The sequence below is a fragment of the Idiotropiscis lumnitzeri genome, chromosome 12 (genome assembly GCF_059441095.1).
Source record: "Idiotropiscis lumnitzeri isolate Australia: NSW breed Sydney's pygmy pipehorse chromosome 12, RoL_Ilum_1.0, whole genome shotgun sequence".
Taxonomy (NCBI): Eukaryota; Metazoa; Chordata; class Actinopteri; order Syngnathiformes; family Syngnathidae; genus Idiotropiscis; species Idiotropiscis lumnitzeri.
In genome coordinates, this window is record NC_142402.1 from 1,320,539 (window position 1) to 1,342,281 (window position 21,743).

The 21,743-nt window shown below is 42.1% G+C and overlaps 1 protein-coding gene across 6 annotated transcripts in view; it reads left to right on the plus strand.

Moving 5' to 3' along the window:
* Positions 1 to 21,743, plus strand: part of LOC148325142 (solute carrier family 53 member 1-like) — a 280,462-nt gene that overhangs the window by 235,106 nt on the left and 23,613 nt on the right. For all 6 annotated transcript variants that reach the window (XM_088311143.1, XM_088311148.1, XM_088311147.1 and 3 more), the window contains one exon: positions 2,433 to 2,654. In XM_088311143.1, coding sequence (XP_088167269.1) covers positions 2,433 to 2,654 — 222 coding nt within the window. The remainder of the gene's footprint in view (positions 1 to 2,432; positions 2,655 to 21,743) is intronic.

Genomic DNA, 21,743 nt, shown 5'->3' on the forward strand with positions numbered 1-21,743 from the left:
TTTTGACAGTGCTGCAGTCACAGTTTTTTTTTTTTTTTTCAAGGGGCACGTTCTTGTAAATTCGCCAGAGTAATTACGGGTGTGCAAGGGATTAGAATGTTGATCAATAAAACTGCACAGAAAGCATGTTACTTCCTTTGGGGGCAGTCTTTGCCCAGCAATGTCAAAGATAAAGATAAAGATGTCCTTTATTAGTCCCACAATGGGGAAATTTGAGGTGTTACAGCAGCAAAGATATAGATCACACAGAGTCGGCGGCGTAATGTAGCCGTTAATGTATAACATTAGCTGCAGACATTCATAAAAAGCATGCAAATATACACAGTATAAACGTATATAAGTGTAAGGAATCACTCCTAATGCCTGTCCATTATACAGAGGGGGAAACGCTATAATGATAAAAACTACTGAATGATTGAAAATACTGCAATGATAAAAATATTGCAATGATAAAAGTACTGCAATGGTAAGAGTACTGAACTGATAGAAAAGTACAGTGAACCCTCGCTACTTCGCGGTTCACCTTTCGCGGGTTCAGTGCTTCGCAGGTCTAAAAAATATTCGGGGGCATTGTAGTTTTGCCGAGCGGCACGACGGGGCGCTGGAGCGGTTAGACGGACGGCGTGCGCCGAAGAAGAGCGTGGGCGAAGAAGAGCACGTTCCCCCGGGCACGATTTGGGGCGACATTTCGCGCGGTTCGGACCGTACCAGAGCTCCGGCCAGCGTGCGTGGCAGTTAAGCGGAAGAGGAACAACTTCCGCCCGGGCACTAGCGGGGCGACATTTCGCTCCGTTCGGGACCGTGCGAGAGCTCCGGAGGAGACCGGCCGGCGTGCGTGTCAGTTAAGCTGAAGAGGAACAACTTCCGCCCGGGCACTAGCGGGGCGACATTTCGCTCCGTTCGGGACCGTGCGAGAGCTCCGGAGGAGACCGGCCGGCGTGCGTGGCAGTTAAGCCGAAGAGGAACAACTTCCGCCCGGGCACTAGCGGGCGACATTTCGCTCCGTTCGGGACCGTGCGAGAGCTCCGGAGGAGACCGGCCGGCGTGCGTGGTAGTTAAGCCGAAGAGGAACACCTTCCGCCCGGGCATGAGCGGAGCGCGAGGCTGTCAGTTATGAATGAATAAATTAATAAATGAAGAATGCCACCTTTCATTTCACAGGGCACACCGGACGGCGTACCTGTCATGATCCGCGTCGGGCATGACAGGGGTTTTGTTATTGTTTTCGTATGCATGCGGTTTTGTTATTGTTTTCGTCACCTCCTTGCCAGGTGCACTTTGTTTTTGTTTTGTCAGCTGAGTGGGGCGTTTCCCCTCAGCACTCTTTCCTCACCAGCCACGCACCTGTTCCCCGTTAGTAATCACACACCTGATCTCCATCTGCCGCCTAATTCCTGGACTACTTTAGCTTCCCACGCCGACAACACAGTGTCGGGTCATTGTTCCGTGCTACCCCGCTTTGCTCCCTGTTGCCGTTCGATTACGGACTACCTCGACTCACTTAGTTCTTGTTCATGTACTTGTCATTGCTTCTGCCCTCGTTCACGTCCCTCTGTCTTGCTCCCAGTTTTTGTTCTCGCCCTCGCACAAGTCTAGTCACGTTTAAGTTGTTTTTGATTTCGCGCACTGCCCCTTGGTTTGTCCATGTACCCTGGTTTGCCCTTCGGTTGTCACTAATTAAAATCCCTTTAAGTTACCCTTACCCCTGCCTCCTCGCATTTTGGGTCCACCTCCTTCTCGCCGGGCGGCGATTGCATCACCTCCTCTTCTTCGCCGTACGGCGGATCCTGACAGTACCAGCAGGTAAAAGTCAAAGTAATTAAATAAATACAAAAAGAAGTAATTGAATAAATACAAAAATAATGGCTGGGGAATAAAAAAAATACTCACTCTCTCTCTCGCTACCCGTATATATATATATATATATATATTTTTTTTTTTTTAAGCATTTTTGAAGGTGCGCCGCTTCTTCGCACTTTTTTTTTTTAAGCACTTTTGAAGGTGCGCCGCTACTTCGCGGATTTTCAGTTTTCGCGGGTGGTCTCTGTCCCCATTAACCGCGATAACCGAGGGTTCACTGTACTGCAATGATAGAAAATACTGCAATGATAAAAGTACTGTAATGGTAAAAAGTACTGCAATGATAAAATATACTGCAATGGTAAAAGTACTGTAATAATAAAAGTACTGCAACGATAGAAAAATACTGCAATGATAAAAGTACTGTAATAGTCAAAGTACCGCAATGATAGGAAATACTGCAATGATAAAAGTACTGTAATGGTGGACGTCCTGCAATGGTAGAAACACTGCAGTGATAAAAGTATTGTAATAAGAATACTGTAATGGAGAAGTTGGTTGGAATTGACCAAACCCCAACAACCCCCACTCAACCCCTAGAATACTGTAATATTCAGGATTTTTTATTGCAGGCGTTTTGTGTGGAACTTCTTACGACTGGAGAATGAACATCTGAATAACTGCGGTGAGTTCAGAGCTGTCAGAGACATTAGCGTGGCTCCACTAAATGCTGATGACCAGACTCTGCTGGAGCACATGATGGATCAAGAGGATGGTGTCAGGAACCGTCAAGGCAAAAGAAGCTGGAAACGGAGCTATAGCATGAGTCTACGGAGGCCAAGACTCGCCTCACAGTAAGTCTTCCAACAACCACAGTACATTTGCCAGAATGCATTACCAAAAATCAAAGTTGTAGTGGGGCTTGTAACATAGTTTATCATTTTAACGTTGTGCCATTTTCTGCTGTCCGTTCATAAGTATTTTATTTTTACTTTATTATTATTTCAATGTATTATTTGTACACGTGGCTTGCGGATGTTGCTGTTCAAGTTCTGCAGACTTCTGGCCCACCAACTGTGCGGAGGTGTTGCCAATTTAGGGGGCATGACTCATTGAAGTCTCAGGCTGGCTGTAAATCTTGATGCATTGTGGTTTCCTCAGACATAAGACTCGTTAATTCATTGAAATCCATTTGGAAAATATATCACACTTTAAATATGAAAATAAATTCATCATAAATTCAGTCATCCCAATTAAGACTGCAGATGTGCGCCCCACACTGCACTGGTTCAAATGGTGTCCTTGCAGAAGTTGATTTATCCATTAAAACAGCCTGTGAGATCATTACTGTTGTCTCCATGTGAGATTACATCCTAGTCTGTGCACTCAGCTCTGAAACGAGTGCCTTACTGGTCTTTGAACAGCAGGAACATACTGGGGTGTTATGAGATTGTAGTCAGATATTGAAGTTGGGGTAGGGTTCTGGTAAGTAAGGTCTGTATGCTTTCCTAATATTTACTGTATTTTTCCGACAATCGATAACCCTGAAGGTTGTCGTACCAGTCAAAAAATGTATCTAAAGGAAAAAATTTTCATGTTCAGTGACTGCGGACTATAAACCACATTTTTGGGTAAATTAATTTTACAAGGGCCAAGAACAGTAGACCTTTGAATTCCGTGAAAAAAATCCAGATTCCTTATTTGTGTTTTGAAATTTGCTCCTGCATGCACTCTGTCACTCCAACTGTTTAGAAACGGTCATCGTCTTTCTACGATCATAAAGTGCTGTGTATTAAAAGGTGCAGCCTCATTTACGGGGCCATTTCTGTAACAAGTCTATCAATAGTGCATACACACTATCTTGCTTCTGTATCAGTTCTAGGCTCTAATTGAGTGGGGTAACATATGGAGTTGAGCCAGAGACCAGGGGGTTTAAATATAAGACAATATTTTACTGAAGCAGGGAAAAATACACAAAAATATTTTAACAATTTTACAAACAGCCTAACGGTAACAGTATTCTCCTCTTAATTCCACGTATTTTACTCTACTCTCAACTCGTTTCTAAATCAGAGGCAATTTATTCTATGTAACTCACCCTAGTTAGATGATTTATTAAATTGAGATTAGTTTTGTTCGACCGATCTTTTAAAAGTTTCATTTGATTTAGTTCAATTATCTTCCAGATCTTTGTTGTTCTCTTCTTTCAAATGAAAAAAATAATTGGATCATTGAAAACCTAAAATACAGTGAAACATATGTCCAAACCACAACAATTGTGATATCAAAATGCAAATATGTCACTTCTATTCAGAGTTGAATACGTTTCAAAACATGTCATCATCATATCGTGTCACACCAGTGGTTTATCCATATTTTTGCCCTGTCTGTGACCTTTTGTAGGTCTGGTGGAGTGATATATACAGGGCTTATTGGACATTCAAGTTGGATATGTTTCATATTTTGGTTTAGGAAACCACAGTCACGTACTGAGGATGTGGCAAGGCCCCGTTTTGTTAGGTTGTCTTTGGTTTTCCCAACACCAGATCTTGCACGGTTTAGGGTACACCATTTTTTCCTTTCAAGGTTTGTGCCCTTGGGTAGTTTTTCTTTTGGTTTTGGGACACACGGTTGTTCTGGTCCCATGTTTTCTTTTTCTCTCCATTTATTCATTCTGTACTGTCTAGGGGTGATGTTTTCAGGCAGACTTTCAGTTGAAATGAAACTTTTCCTAGATTTCAGCCTGGGAGGGACTGGTACATGGGAGAAGAGTGGATGGCGATTATCATTTTCTTGCTTGCGTTTTTCCACTTTGGTGTGTGTTTCTCTTCTCAAGGCAGGAGGTGGAATGCCCAAGAGCCTGTGGAGGATATTGACTGGTGTTGGTCTTAATGCTCCAGTTATCACACGGTAAGCTTCATTAAGGATAGGATCTATTTTGCTGGCATGGGCAGATCGAGACCATACGGGGGCACAATATTCTGCTGTTGAGAAACACAGAGCCAAAGCAGTTGTTCTCAATGTCTTTGGATCTGTGCCCCATTTTGTTCCAGCCAGCTTTTTCAATAAGTTGACTCGAGAGGACACCTTGCTCCTAAGTTTCTCTAGGTGTTGTTTGAAGGAGAGAGTCCTGTCTAGTGTTACACCCAGATAAGTTGGATGGTCATCATGGGTGAGATTTTTCCCATTCCATTCAATATTTAGTTTTCGATATGCTTCCCGGTTGTTTAGGTGGAAAGCACATATCTTTGTTTTCCCTGGGTTGGCATTTAATGACCATTGCTGGTAATATTTGCCAGTTACACTTAGTGCTCCAGTCAGACAGTTTTCAATGTCTTTAAAGTCCTTTGCTTGGGTGGCAATGCAAAGATCATCTGCATAAATGAAGCGTTTAGTGTTGGGATATGATGGTTGGTCATTAGTGTAAATGTTGAAGAGCAGAGGGGACAGCACTGATCCTTGTGGGAGTCCGTTCTTTTGACTTCTCCATCTGCTCCTTTTGCCATCCATTTCAACATAAAATCTCCTGTTGTTAAGGATGGTTCTGATGACATTTACAATGTGGCCATTTATTCCCATTGTGGCCATTTTCATCAGTAGGCTTCGGTGGTTGACTGTGTCATATGCTGCTGTTAGATCAACCAGGACTATTCCTGTTTTGAGGTTTTTCTCGAATCCATCCTCAATGAATTGGACAAGGTTGAGGACTTGGCCACAGCAGGAGCGTCCTTGTCTGAAGCCTGCTTGTTCTTCAATAAGCTGGTCTTCGACTGATGGAGTTAGCCTATTGAGGAGGAGTTTTTCGAAGAGTTTATAGGTGGTACAAAGAAGTGAAATTGGGCGATAGCTCTCAGGCTTCTCTGGGTCTTTGCCTGGTTTAAGTAGACCTACGATTTTGGCCTTCTTCCACTTCTTTGGGAGCTTTAGTGAAGTTAGGCATTGGTTGAAGAGAGAGAGAAGCCACTTCTTTGCTCTTGGCCCAAGCTGTTTTATTAATTCATTGTGAATCCCATCTATTCCAACTGCTTTATTTGTTTTATGTAATTTGATTTCTGATGTCAGTTCTCTTATTGTGAAAGGGGGAAGGGTTTCATGTCGGTTTATGCATTCTTTAATTATATTATTGTAAGCTTTGGTTTGTTTTATTGGTTTATGTTGAGGTTTTCCATATTTGAGAAGTTGGTTTGCGACCTGGTTGGGAGTTACGGCTGCTGTCCGGGATGGGGGTTTGCCTTCACAGTTTAGTTTCCGAATGGTTGCCCAGCCCTTCTTACTGTTTTTGCTTAGGTCTATACTTGTTATCATCTCATTCCATCTTCTCCTTCTTTCTTCCCCAATGTCATTCATCAAAGCTTCTCCCATTTCAATAGTTGATTCATCAAAAGGATCTTCATCATATAGTTTTATATACTCTTCATATAACTCTTTGGTCTCTGGATTCATCCCTGGGATGTACTTTGTCCTACATCCCCTTGGGATGCTTTTTTGAGCAGCTTTCCACATTTGCTTTACCCAAACATCATAGTTTTCTGGTCTTGGAGCTATGGTGTTTGTTCTTACTTCCATGTCCTCCATGAAAGATTCCCAGTTTGCTTTTTTGAAATTAAACCTGGGGAGGTAATCAAATACAATTGGTCTTATAATTTGTTGTGTCCTTACTTCAACTGGTCGGTGTTGGGATCTGGGGATGTGACCCAGAACAGTTCTTCGGAACACTTGTCTTTGGTTGTTAGAAATAAACACCAAATCAGGATTGTATCCTCTTCTCCAGCGGGCACTAGAAAAGGTAGGGGGATCTTTACTTTCATAAAGAAGTGTTAGATCATTGTTAATGGCCCATGAGATAACTTGTTCTCCGTTCTGATTATCTTCTCTGTATCCCCATTGGGTACTGTGGCTATTGAAGTCACCAATTATTAGATGTGTCTTACAGGATATATTTAAGTTTGTTGGCCATTGAAACTCAGCATTAGGTGGTTTATAGACTGAGATTACAACCATGTACTCAGTCTCAAGCTTTAATAGTTCCATTTCCCCAGCTGGGATTTGTTCCGTTTTTATGACTTTTGCTGGGTCCTTTACAAAGATGGTACTTCCATAAGTGCGGCTGGGTATTGAGACCGCCATTGCCATTCCTGGAACTACAGGTGGATTGTGTAGTTCCCTGTGTGTTTCTTGAATGCATAAGATGTCAGGTTGCATGGAAGCCAGTAATTCTCCTTTGCTGGCAGAAAAACCCTCCACATTGTGGGAAATGATGGTAATGTCATTTCGGGTCATTGTGATGTTGTATCGGGGTCGAGGGTTTATCCTTTTACCGCCCTTCTACTCACACAGTAAATGTACACACTGGTGTGTTGTGCTAGGATTGGTTCTCCAAATTTTTTGAGGATCTGGATTCTGCAGGGTCACGACGTGCACGTTCCTAGCTCGACCCTTTCAAAACATGTGTTCAGCATTCAGTTTGTTCCAACATTCCTACCACTCTGGCAGAAAGTTCACCAATGATTACTGAATCCTTGTGCAGCGAGTGCTTCGGCGCACGATAAAGAGGAAGTTTGTCTTTTGAAACAAAGGTCCCAGTTCTGGCTCACCATCTTGAAATCAGAATATGTGCGCAGCTCCCCCAAGCACACACGAAGTCGTCCTCGATCCAAACTTTCAACAGGATGGATAATAAGCAAAAAAAAAAAATGAACAAAACGGCCATAGATTGATGAAATAAGTCTTCTGTTAATCATTGTCGATGTAGAATGTTTCCAAGTTTCCAAAGTGTTTTAAGTATTTGTTTGTATTTCTCTCTGTTCGTCGTCTCTGCTCTCTGCTCTATGCGTGTATAACTGATGCAGTGCCACAGTTAGACGTCACGTCAAATCTTAAAGGGACAGTCCCATCTTTTGAATAGGTGTTTAATGGATATTTAAATTGTCCTTTTATCATACTATTTAAATTAATTATTCAACCAAATGTTATATTTTAACAGTTTTAGCTTTCACATTTTATGAACTTTTAGGATTTCTCTTTATCGTTCTTTGTGGGTTACACTAGTATGTATGCGAGCATATGTTTTTAAAAAGGCAGCGGGAGCAAAACTGCGTTCGGTTTACTTTTATTGTAGTAAGTATTTAAGAATGTACTCATATTTTTTTTTTATCTGTCCTCCTCCACAAAGTCCTCATCTTCTGTAGCCAAAATAAACAACTAGGCAAGTTTTCTACCAAACACGCCTGGTTCCTCTTGTTATTGTCAGAGTCTGTCTCCTTACCGCACGGCTTCTCAGATGAGAAAGCTCGAACAATAATATAAGCAGACACATTGGCCCAAGAATCCACAATCCACTCACAAATTGTGGCACAGCTCGCCCTGCGCTGCCTCCCTGTCTTAGTAAAGCTGTGTTTGCCATCTGTCATCCATTGCTCCCGCGCAGCACGCAATTTAACTTTGAATGCCTTGTTCACATCGATTTCCAGCGGTTGGCCTTCGTTCGTCACGCCTCCCGGAATGATGACAAGCTCAGAGTTCATTTGCTTCACTCCTTTTTTCAGCAGCTTTCAGCTGGGCGTGCATGGAGTCACAGATCAACAGGGAGGTTGAAGCGTGGAAAAAAAGCATTTTATGTACGCCTCTCTCATTCATTCACATTTTCTCCTCATCCATTCAGCCTTTTTGATTGGCCTTAATGTTAATGTGTCGTGAGTTGTGTGGGAATGCTAGTTGAACATCGGCAGAGTAAAGTCAAGAAGCAAGTCATCCTCATTCTCTTTCGTTACTAAATTATGAAATAATGTAACAGATTCTTTTTCTTAAAAATCACCAGAAGTGGCAGTTTCTGTTCATTACCATGGCAACCACGCACAACATTACAAGCTGACTTTTTGTGCCATCTTGTGTCTATGTCTCCCATGCTCGTCTCCTTCTTTTCTACAGTGTTGGGGTTGTCGAAAGTGAGCGGCCCCTCGTCTATGTTGGTGATGTGGAAGATTTCCACCTTTTCTTTTTAAGGTAAAGGTACCTGCGCCACGGTCATCTTTGCCTGTATGGATAGAGCGTGCCGTTTAATAAAAAATAAATAAATAAATAAATAAATTACCAAGAGACCTCCTTGAAAATGTTCAATTTTCTTTTGCAAGCGTTATTGCTCTCTGTCAAATAGTGACTGTAAAGACGCTTCTATCTTGTCCTTTGATCATTAAAACAACTCTGGCCACCTTCCCTTGTTTCCACTGAAACTGAGCTGCATCTTCTTGAATTGACGAAACTCATCTTCCTGCTTCTTCACTTTCGAAACATGGATTTGTTGATCTTGAATTCTCTCGCAGCTGCTCGATTCCCATGTCCCTCCACGTAACTGATAGCTTGGAGTTTAAACTGTGCGTCGTAGGTGAGTCTCTTCGAACCTGCCATTATCAGGGGTCCTTAGCCAAAGCAATGTTTTGCACAATGCAAATACCAGCTCAATATATCAGCATCTATTGGGGCATACTTAACCCTTTAACATCGTAATACTATCATCAGTAATGGCCCTTTTTCCTCTATATAAGCAGCATGTCATCAGGAAATGCTCCCAATCATTCCAGCGGAGCGCTCGTGAAAGTCACAAACCTTTCACAGATTTTGTAATTCAGTCCAAACAAAAGACGCTCCTTTTGGATTCTGAGTTAGTTTTCGAATGCAGTTGTTTTTTCTCTAAGGCCTTGTCTATTTAGTCTTCTCAGGATCCAATTATGAAGATCTTCAGGCGGAAGAGCTTAGTACCAGGTTGGGCCCAAGGGTGGTGGAAGCAATTTCTGAAAGACAAACAACCTACCACCCAACATCCACCATCATCTTCCAGTCACAGGCACCATAGAAGTGGAGCTGTGTCTGGTGCCCTTTGCCCCTGCGCAAACAAACTTGCGGTAGATCCTGTGATGTTGTTTTTTGTTGTTGTTTGTTTTTTTCTTCTAACAGGGTGTGTGCAAGGCTGTGAATGACTTGGTTATGTCGCCAGGTGGAACCTCCATGGGTGAGACTGACTCTACATCCATTCAGTCTGTGCTTGAGAGAAGCTGGCCTTGAGCATAGAGCACTTCCCTCATCCTCCCCCAACTACTGGTGGAGATTGCTGGTATTCGAAGGGCATCGTGATTAGCTCTGATGATAAAGCTTATTCTTTTCACTTACATACTCCAGAAATCCATCGAGCTAATCCTCATCTTTTTCACACTACCCCATTGTCCATCGTCTCTGTTTACACAAGGAAACTGCTTTTTCTCACCTGCCAGCCTGCCACCAGCATTGTTGCGTTGTTAGTCACAGCTGGATGCCGCAAATCAGTCTCATCTAGTCTTACTTTCACTCAGTTGAATTCCTCTGAGAAACTTGTGAGCTGCAGCTTGAGGGCAGAACCTAAAGAGATCCTTTGGCGGTAGGCCAATTACGGAGTCCAAACCATTTTTAGTACTGCCTGTGATTCCTCAGAATAACTTTTCCACTGTTGAAATTGGGACTTCACCAATCCTTCAGTTTACCAGGCACATTGCAAGTGTGTCTGCTCATTTTAGGACTTTACAGTACATGAATAATTGAATGCAACATGTGTGCCGGTATGCTTAAATGTGCTTAATAGTTATTTCATTGTGATTTAGTTTTTTAGTTGAGTGCTGTCAATTGCCTTGAGCCCACTTTAAAAAAAATTCCCAGCTGCTGTACCTGATCTTTTTCCTTTGTGTTGGCATCATATCACTTTCCAAGGCTCTTCACAGTTTGAGTTGTGAGCTCGTGTGAGTATTGTCCTTAATGATTTTCTGAGCTATGCTGAGCCACTGGGTGGTTTAGATTTCCAAAACACTACCCACAGTCCCTCGCATATCCATATTTCACCCCTCTAGATACACCAAGATATTTATGTCGGGCAATGAATCCCAATATATCTTCAATATGACTATATTTCCATTAAGCTAATTAACTTGTTTTTAAAAGTGGACTTTGTTTGTGTATTCATGATAGAATCAGATTGCGAGTTCCATCCTGAATTCTGTGGGTGTGCTTCGGGAATATTGGTTACTCAGCCCACTAATATGGGCTGTTCGGTCCCTGTACCACCGATGTCAGAGTTTGGTCTGCGTTGCCGGCTGTAAGAAGGATTCCTTACCAGTGAGGGTTGGACTTCGCCAAGGGTGCCCTTTGTCTTCAATTCTATTCATGACTTTTATGGACAGAATTTCTAGGCGCAGCCGAGGCAATGAGGGGGTCCGGTTTGTTGGCCTCAGTATTGAATCTCTGCTTTTTATTGATGATGTGGTACTGTTGGCTTCCATAAATGGTCTCCAACTCTCACTAGAGCGGTTTGCAGCCGAGTGCGAATTTGCGACCACGGTCCTCATCCGGAAAAGGGTGGAGGGCCCTCTCCAGGTCGGGGAAGAGATCCTGCCCCAAGTGGAAGAGTTGTTCACGAGTGAGGGGAGCATGGAGTGTGAGATTGACAAGACAGATCGGTGCAGCATCTGCTGTGATGTGGACCCTGTATTGGTCTGTCGTGGTGAAGAAGAAGCTGAGCCTAAAGATCAATTTTTGTTTTGACCCTCACCTATGGTCACAAGCTGTGGGTCATGACCGAAACAAAAAGATCTCGGGTGCAAGCAGCTGAAATGAATTTCCACCGCAGGGTGTCCAGACTCCCCCTTAGAGAAGGATGAGAAACTCGGTCACTCAAGAGGGACTCAAAGTCGAGCCGCTGCTTCTCCATGATGAGAGTAGCCAGATGAGGTGGCTCGTGTATCTGATAAGGATGCCTCCAGGACGCCTCCCTGGCGAGGTGCTCCGGGCATGGCCCAACGGCGGGAGGCCCCAAGGACGACACAGGACACGCTGGAGAGACCATGTCTCCCGGCTGGCCTGGGAGCGCCTAGGGATCCATCTGGAAGAGCTAGAAGGGGAGAGGGGATTTTTAAAAGCTGCTGTCTTCGTGACCGGACCCCGGATAAGCGGCAGATAATGGATGGATGGAGATCAAGAACATGACCTTGAGTATCTGATTTTTTACGTGATCAGATACCAAACGTACAAAGTATATTCTAAAGTTATTTGGTGCTTTTATCCAAATTGTTGTCAATATGAATGTTAGTCGCTAGTTATGACCAGATGGTTGTAGTCAATCCAGATTACTGTATTTTTACGGCCAAAAGACGCGCTGTATCAAAGGGCACAGGACCAGTTGAGGGTGCTATTTCTGTATTTAATACTTAGACTGGGCGCGCCACACTACGAAGCACATGTTAGCATGCCAGCTCGTGCATGCTAGCACGCGCATGTTAGCTCGCGCATGCCAGCACTAATGCAAATAAGGGATTGCTGCCAGTAGCAGCTTGTCAAACCAATGAGAGATGTCATGGCAACACATCTAATCGACAACGTCAGCGGAGGGATTAAAGGAGCCAAGTATTTTCAAATACATGTCAGAACATTTTTTTTAAATATTTGTTTTCTTTTTTTTGGGGGGGGGGGTCTAATATTTATATCCAGACTTCCATAACTTGTTGTTTTCATTGTCAATACTGCAATATGTGCTGCAACGTCCCTTGGTAAATCACCCAAAGGAAGAACCCACATTGGTGCGCTAGTGGGTGTGTTTGTGTAGTTGCGCGTGATAGTCAATTAAGTGCCAGCTGTTCAAGAACAGTGACACAGTTGAAGCTCAGTGTTCACCACTGGCCCATCAGCTTCTCGGCGTGAGGATTGCCCGAAGTTCTATTCTGCTTCCAACAGCAAAAAGATCTTGTCCACTGGTCTTTCTATTTCATTTGTTTTTGCCTTGATAAGAACTCGGCGAATAAAACCTTTAGAGTCTGGCATCGTTTTGATGATTATTCCCATCAGCCAAGAATTGTGTGGTGCTTGGCTGTCCACAATGGGAACTACGTCTCCTGGGGCAAAGTTTCTTTTTCACTTTTTTCAATTTCAATTTCAATTTTTGAAGCTCCTGCATCATTGGCTGTACATGCTTCCATTGTCTTCGAGCATAAACATCATCTTTGCTGAACAAACCAGGTGGTAGAATCGGTTTTCCTTTCAAATGAATGAGGTGATTAGGTGTTAAGCTCTCCAAATCGCCGAGATCATCTGATGTTGAGGTGATTGGTCAGTCATTTAGTATTGCCTCCACTTCACAGAAGGCTGTCTGCAATGCTTCATCATCATGCGTTTGCTGTCTCAGAACAGAATAGAGAACGGTCTTTACTTGCCTGATCAACCGCTACCGCACACCACCGTGGTGTGCACCGTGCGGAGGATTAAATCTCCATGATATGCCATCTTGCAGTAAAACCTTCTCAATCTTGCATTTGTTCAGCTGGTTCAGAGCTTCCTTCAGCTCACGAGCAGAGCCTGCCAAGTTGGTGCCATTGTCTGACCTGATCTCCGTTACTTGGCCTCTATGGCAAATAAATTGTCGAAGCACATGAATACAAGAGTCTGTATTTAAGGAGTGAGCCGCCTCTAGCTGGATGGCTCGGCAGGCCAGACATGTGAATAAGAACACATACCTTTTCACAGTACCAGGTCCTCTATTCACTTCGATGGGCCTTAAGTAGTCCATCCCGACATGTGTAAAAGGAGGCAGCTCTGGTGTGACACAATCAGACACAATCAGTGGGAAGGTCAGATATAATTTGCTCTCCGACTTACCCACGCTGACGTTGGCACACATGACATTGTTGGATGATGGTCCTTGCAGAAGAGTTTGCTCTCAGCATCCAAAAGTGCTGTCAAAGCCTGGAGAGCATGTGATTTCTACCATGTCCAGTTATGGATGTTGAATAGTATTAGCTTAGATACATGTCCACTTTTGGGTAAAATTACCGGATGCGTCACCTCTTCTGGCAATGGTGATCTGCTCACTCTTCCTCCTATTCTCAACGCACCATTAACCAGGACAGGGTCAAGTCTGTAAATACAGCTCCACCTTTTGACTTTGGAGCCCTTCTTTAATGCATTAATTTAGTCATTGAAGCGGTCGCTAATTGGGCCCTAATAATTTCTACAAAAACAATAGGGACCTCGCAGCAGTCGCTGCTCAGGCCCTAATAATAACAACAATAATAATAATAACAATAATAATAATAATAATTGTCAGGTTTAAAAAGGTCCTAACGCCTTCTTAGACTGAATTAAATGCAGAGAACCAGAGGAATCACCAGGGAAGGTTTTGTCTTTTTTACCATCGCGGATGGGAGGAGAAGTCAGGAGGTGAAGTAGGCGTCTTGCCAGTTCAATCTCCCGCACTCTCACTGGCTTCCCCGACCAACCACTTGATCTTTTATTCAGAGGAAAACGAAACTTATGCAAAGTGAAACTTAAACAAGCGTGTGGGTGTGCCAGTTGTGCGCATGTGTGCTGAAGCAATAATGTGAGTAGCTGTTAGTGTGTGTGTAATTATCATTGATACAAATAGTGTATAAAAACATGATTAAAAATACACAAACTATTTACATATTCTCACATTTCCCCCCTGTTTGTGGGATTTAAATCATGTCCATACGGCTTTAAGATGAGTCATCATAATGAAGTCCTACAACAGTGTGGTCCGTGAAGGGGCGAAAACCCTCAATTAGGGACAAAATTCCCCTCCTCCCTTCCGACGTGGAATGAGATCTTCATCATTTGATGACCATCAGGGAATAAAACATATAAAAATACATTTCAATGTGCCTAGTGAAAAATAACAAAACTGTCTCCACGCAGAGCTTGTCTCTGGGGGACTCGATGGAGGCCCTTGCCTCGTTGTAGGAGGAGAACAGCCGTCCTTACCTCCCGGATCTTCGTGTGTGGTGTATGTGTGTGCATGTGTGGGGCAGGGGCAAAAAGGGTCCATGTGTTTTTACGTTTCAGTGTCCAGTTCGAGTTTGTCATTGTCCAGTTCGAGTTTGTCATACTCAACATCAATCAGATTGTGATGTTACTTTTGGGCAACAAACATGCAGTTAATCATCATTTTTGTCATAAAAATAATGCAACAAAAACAGTCTACACATAAAAATGAAAACCATAATTATCCCGATATATTGTCTTTCAAATTCTTCATAGTGGTCATAACATCAATAATTGTTTCATTTTTATTAAAACTTTAAATGCAATTATGTTCTTCAATCAAGGCTAAAATTTCTTTATGTACGTCATTAATTTCCAAACAATATCTAATCTTTTTATTCTGTGGCTTCGACATTCGTATCTGTGGCTGGTTGTGTGGTTCTGATGTGCGTCTGGTCCGAGATTGTGACTCAGGTGAGCTCCTTTTCGAGGGATTCGCATTGCTAGGCCTTTAGCTGGAAACCGGTGAAGCTTGTACTGCAACTGGTGGATCCAGCTGCCACGCCCCGCGACCTTTGCTGCGTCGGGGTCACTGCCATCATCTGGCGAGGGCCATCTCAGCATTCACTTGTCCCAACGAAGTCGTTTCAACACCTTGAAGAAGAGTTGGTCTCCCACACGGACGTGATTTCTGTAAATCAGAACACACTTGACCAGTAATCGTGTCTTTGCATCTTTTTCGGTCAAACATGTTTTTCGTTGGTGGTTCTGATGAACCTGAGAGTCTATAGGGGATAGTGTCCTTCCTTTGGCTGGCATTGTCCTTATTGCTGTGATTGAAACACAGTCTGGCCATTGTCTTTCTTTTTTTTTCTTTTCATTGTCTTGATAAGTCTGGCCTTAACAGTTCAATTAGTGCGTTCCACAAGTCCTGCAGACTGTATGCACAGCGACGCTTTGAGTCAATTTTGTAACAACTGTCCCACTTGTTACAACATCATTCACAAATTGCATCATTTTCACTTCAAATCACTTCTTGAAATTCCAAATGTCAGGATAATTTGATTACACAACACTTTTCCCAATCGTTTTTAGCATCAGCATGTGTTGTTGGAAACAACTTGATCCATTTTGAAAACATATTAATTATAACCAAACAATATTGCAACCCAAACAAATAACACTGTCCAAAAAAAAATTTTTTTTTTTTGTTGAAAAGTCTGTATGTGGGAACAATTTCATATCATACTTCCCCTCTGTTGACCCACAACTATCTGCTCGTGTGTCAATCATCTTATTCCTCTAATCAATGAATTAGGCAGCCAGGATTTGCCATCTGCCAATTTGCTGATCCTGTCCTCAGCAATGTTTGCACCTTTGTTCTCCCAATGTGTGCGTTCAATTAGTGGTGCCTTTTTCCCTGGCTTGAGATCAACTTGTCAAGTTGATTTACTGTGTGTGTGTGTGTGAGGGCCACTCTTGTGCTGTGCCGACCTTGGGGCCATGTCTTGGGCTCGAGCCTTGCTGCAATGTCAGCGAGGCAGTATTCAATTGTAATTGTGTCATTTTCTGTTCAGAAAATTTTGCATTTACAAATACTTACTTAGACGTGCTTTATGCACCACTTTTCGTTTCCTGTTGTGGTTTTAAAGCCCTTGTTTGCCCAATGTCGACAGAACACATGAACATTTATCTTGACTGTCAGTCCACATTGTAACCATACAGCTCATACAAGATGGGAAAACCCCAAATTTTAATTAGCTCACAACCGCCTACGCTCTTCCTGCTTATCCTAACAATTTTCATCGCATAAAAGTCAGTGTGAGTTCTTCCTGCAACCTTGGTTCTCAAACACTTTTACTTCTTATCAGTCTGGAATGTGCACCTCATTTCTTTCTTATCAGTCTGGAATGTGCACCTGGTTTTCATGTCTTACACGCCTGAATCAGTGCAAAACATCATGCTGTTTGTCCTGAACATACAGAATTTAGTATCCCTTGAAACAAAATTTCCATTTGCAATCCCCAAAACAAAAAATGTTCCTCCAGTCGGGAGAAAAATGTCCTAAAAAAGAAAAAAGTGTCCATAAGGTCAAGTCGCGGTTTGGTGATAATTTGGAGCGGCTCTCACAGTTTGTGTGAGGCCTTCTACTGGTGCAGAAAACAGTATGACGCTGGGCTAAAATGCATCGCACCTTATCAGTGTAATGTCCCTGTTACAATTAAGTCGCCGTGCAATGTGGATGTTGTGTGATGGAATGTCATTTTTTTTCATTTCAACTATTAAAGCAGCGGTGAGGCCTGCTCGAACACACGGAAATCCAATTGTTGTGATTAACATGCAAATGATTTCATGAGCCCCGTGTGTCTGCAGCCAAACAAGGTCATAAAAGCATTTTCTGCAATCACTGCTCAAATGGCTTATAATAATAATTTGGTAGTGTTAAGAGGCTTTGTTAATTCAATCTTGTAGGTATCTTCCCAAAGTCCAACATACACGGCCCATTTTATGGCTATGATACTGTTGTTTTAAAACTCACCCAAGGCCTGCTGGACCCCCCTTAACACATAAATTACAGCCCTGAGAGGCACTGAGCTTTAACCTTATCAGGGATTTAATGCGGGCCATGAAAGTCCCAAGGAAGGTGTTTACACAAAAGTGGTCTGGCAATATCTTTTTTTTTTTTTTTTATCACTGACAATGCGCCCCTTTAAAGTTTTGACATTAGTTTAAATTCACTCTTGCTTATTAATTCCGATATTAAAGTCCAATTGTGTCAGTGTATCACGGCCTAATAAGTAAAACGCATGTTGATGTAGAACTCCTTCTACACACACTTTTTATATGTTTGTTTTTTACGTCACGTGATCCTCCGTTGCTACCACAACTCGTCCTGAAAAAGTAATGTTTATCACCAGACTCTCTGCTTCCTTTTTCTTTTTTCATATTTCTTTTGCGCATAATTTAGAATTTTCTTTCCCATTTTACAAGTTGGCCAATTTAAATTAGGTTGTTTTATTTGAAAAGCCTGTAATTCTCTTTTTCCCTTTTCACCTAATCATAAATTTCTTATCACAAAAGTGAACTTGTTAATTCTATTTTATTTCCTTTTTTTTTCTAATCTTGTGACTCATTTCACTTTAACCAGTTCTACCTCAAAGTGGACAAGTACACATTAATGTTACCTGTAGTTTCTAATTTTCTGCTCTGCATTTTTCATTCCATTTCTTGTTCTTTCCTTAATCCAAACATCATCAACTGAAATATGGAATATAAAATATTTCTTCAATTCACCAAAAAGCAGAATCTAATTCCTATCCTCATTCATTTGTTCAAATGGCACATTCTTCAATCACTAAACTCTCTCTCTGACTTTCTCCTCACAGGGGCCTCTCCACAGTCTGCTCCTAATTTCCAAATTCACTGTAGCTTTTCCACAACCACTCAAAACTACCAATGTCTCGAATCAAAATTTAAAAAATCAGGAAACACCTATGTTTTTGCAAAAATTCCTCATGTTCACTTTCAAAAGCTTCATCCAATTGTTAAAATTTCATAACACCTACTTCTCCCTTTCTGAAGGAGACGCAAGTATACAATTAAGTAAAAACCATCATCAAAATGATATATCTTGTCTATTGAATCATGTAAGTATAAATTGTCTCATCACTAAACTTTTTCTGTAAATTAATCTGTTACTCTATTCATTTTTCACTTGCCCTATCATTTGGAATTGATTTATTATAAGCAATCCTACATGCACCAGTGTCACATAAAAAAAAGGTAATTGGTGACCCATTACCAATACGGTTATTTCAGCTCAATCATTTATTTAAAAGCCAATATCTTTTGTAAATTTAGGAGGTCCTTTTCATCTAGAAACTCATCTGTTCTTTAATCAACCTCTAAGTCTTATTCAGATGCTTGCTATCATGGTCATGCTGTAGGCTGTTTCTTCTCAAGGCAATTTCTTGCTATCTGGCCTTCTTTTAGTGTGGTCTTCCTGTGTGGTTGACGGCAGTTTCTGGCAAAGTGTCCTGATCTGCCACAATTGTAACAAATATCATCTCCGGTGGGAAGGCGTCCTCGTCTTTGTCCTCTAAAGCCAATATCTCTGCCTCTTCCACCTTGATAAAAGACCTTCTGTACTTTATTTTGATAAAAAGTGTCTATAGACCTCTGTTTCTTTTTATTTTCTATCTTCTCAGCATGGAGGGCGTGATTTACATACTCCTCCAGGGTACCTGTTGGCAGGCAAACGTAATGTTTATTTACCCACTTATGAATTTCCTCTCTTGATCCTGCATGTAAAGCATTCTTCAACTGCTGTTGAAATGCCCCATTCACATCACCATCTTCCTGCAGCCCACTGTGATTTATAAACACAGCTGTCATTCTCACTTTGTATTGCTCAAATGTCTCATCATCCTCTAATCTCGTTGCACACTTGAGTACAATGACAATAAAGGGATTTCTAATGTTTTACTCTTCCTATTTCAGCGTAATTTGCTCCATCTGACTTTTCACATTCCTTTCCCTTGCTTATTTTGTTTTCATCCTTTCTTTTCTGTTTCTTGTCACCCTCTTCCCTCTTTGAGGCTACCCTCATCCAATATTCTGTTTCCTCAAAGCCATTTTTCTTCATCTTTTTGGGGTCTTTCTTTGTCTTTGCTATGATTGATTTCTGCAATGCGGCTATTTTTCATGTTTTTAACTGACCATTAAAACCATGTTCAGTTATCCATGTGTCTAAATACTGAATTTTATCAGGATCCTGTTTTTCGATGAACTTCCAATCTCTACACTGCAAGGTTTCCCTGGGCTTTATTTTACTACCTAATATCCCCATTTTAGAAAATTTGGACCAGTTTGTCAACACCTAGGGTGTTCTAAGAACTATTTTCTCATCAGTAGGACAGCAACTCATTGCATTACATGGGATAAAATACCAAATGGTATTTGTAATCCCCAATCACACCATTCATTCACTTTGCATACAGTTTTTCGCAAACATTCACAAGCAAAATGATCATTCCACATCTGATGTTGTGTGTGGGGGTTTTACTTTCTTTCTCTGCAAATTCTTTTCTCCATCAACGCACTTTTCGAAATTTGCCGGATCTTTCAAACGTGGCTTAAAATTATATTTCCTCACCCATTTCTCCAAAAATTGGCAACAGTCCGGGTCATACCCGTTCATAAACTTCACATCTGGGTTTGCTTTCAACTCTTTTCCCACGTTTTGACCCATTTTCTGCTATTGTCTGGTCCGTTACTTCTGTTAACCCACACACACACACTCGCACATGCACGTACACGCGCTTTCACACACAATCACTCCCCCCTCCTTTCTCTTTCCCTCAGCCTTTTTTTCCTTTGTTTTCACCCCCACACACACACACAGCTGCGCAGCACCAAAGAAATTCAAATAAAAATACTAAAAACCACCAAAAATAATGCCTTATTATTCCCTAAATTTCAATGTGAAATTGTGAGGAGACCTTCCCCAGTGTCAAGGGAGAATCGCCCAATGTGGAGGAGCGACTCACTCCTCGGCAAGTAGGAATTCGGACACGGACTCCAAACGGCAAGTTTCCGGCCAGGAGAGATGGAACCCCAGTGAACAGGTCTGATCTCTGAACCTCCAATTCTCCCCGGGCCTTTTATTGAGAATCATAAGTCACGTCGACATGTGTCGACACATTACAATTAATACAGAAATCAATACAGACTTACACAATCGTTTCAAAGGTACATGAATTCTCAAGGGCATGTTTATCCTTGGTCTGGCTGGTGTTTGTCCGGTCCACATCCGCCTCCCCTCATGTGTATTTAGAGTGGAGTTTGTTCGGTTGCCCTGACCTAAATGGTCGCCTTAACCTAAGTGGGGTGATGTTTTTGTTAGTTCCCAGATTTGTTAGTTAATGTATGAACCAAGGTTAGTAACAATATTCAATATTATAGTGTTTGTGTGGTGTTAGTTTTTATTCAATGTTGTATGATGTTAGACTTCGTGTGATATTAGAGTGTTGTGATATTAGACTATGTGTGACATTAAGTTGTGTGTGACATTAGGTTTATTTCTGATGACATTCGATAACATGATTTCTCTTATAATATTCTTCACATTTCCCCCCTTTTTATCGAAATGTAATATCACATCAAACTTACACCACCTCACACATTACTTTCAGTGTCGTTATCATAATCTTTACACTACTTCAAATTCATAGCTGGCAATTTCATAATCTGCCAGCAACATCTCTACTTCCTCCTGCAGGCTGACCCTTGCTCCCTCAAACATGCGGTCGAAGATTTTAAGTATCACGTGTCTGAGACATGGAATACAACAACAGCCTACCACAGATAACAGTGCGATGCCGACACAGATGGAAACAAATACGGGTATGAGGACGTCCTTCCATTGTCCGAACATGTTACTGAACCAACTTATCACAGGGTGATCAATACCAGAGTGAATGTGCATAGTTTCAGATAACATTTGGAGTCCCTGGAGAGTTTTTGTTATTGAACCATCGGGGGCCGTATTGTTAGGGATGAACATGCAACACTGGTCTTGGAAAATCGAGCAGACTCCTCCGGCCTCAGCCAACAGCATATCCAGTGCCATACGGTTCTGGAATGCCGTCAGAGAGGTTGCGTCAAGCTGCTCGGCAAGTGCCATTCCCAGGGCGTGTGTGTAATTAGTGAGAGTTAGGACATTGTAATGGATGTAATTAATGCGGTCCACATTCTTGTTTGGAGTAATCCAAATGAAGATTGATTCCCACCCTGCCGCAATTTGGTCCACTAGTTTGTATTCATTTGGCACCCCCCTCGGCACCCCAATGGCATCGATGTACGTTGGATTAGGTCCCATATTTAAAGGTGCGATGCTACGTCTCATCCTACTGTTTAGAATGTGTGTCTTGACTAAGGCTATGTGAGCTGGGAATATTAGGATTACGTGTGCACATGACCCACTCCACTCCTCGGGGAGATGTCCTCTGAGGGTCTTTTCCCCACACCACCACCAGACATCCCGTCGCTGGTACACGAGTCGACTGTTGGTTGGCACAAAAATGGTCGTGTTACACATAACATCTGGTACAATTCCGACAGATGGGCACGAATCACTGGAACAATTCCTAGCTATG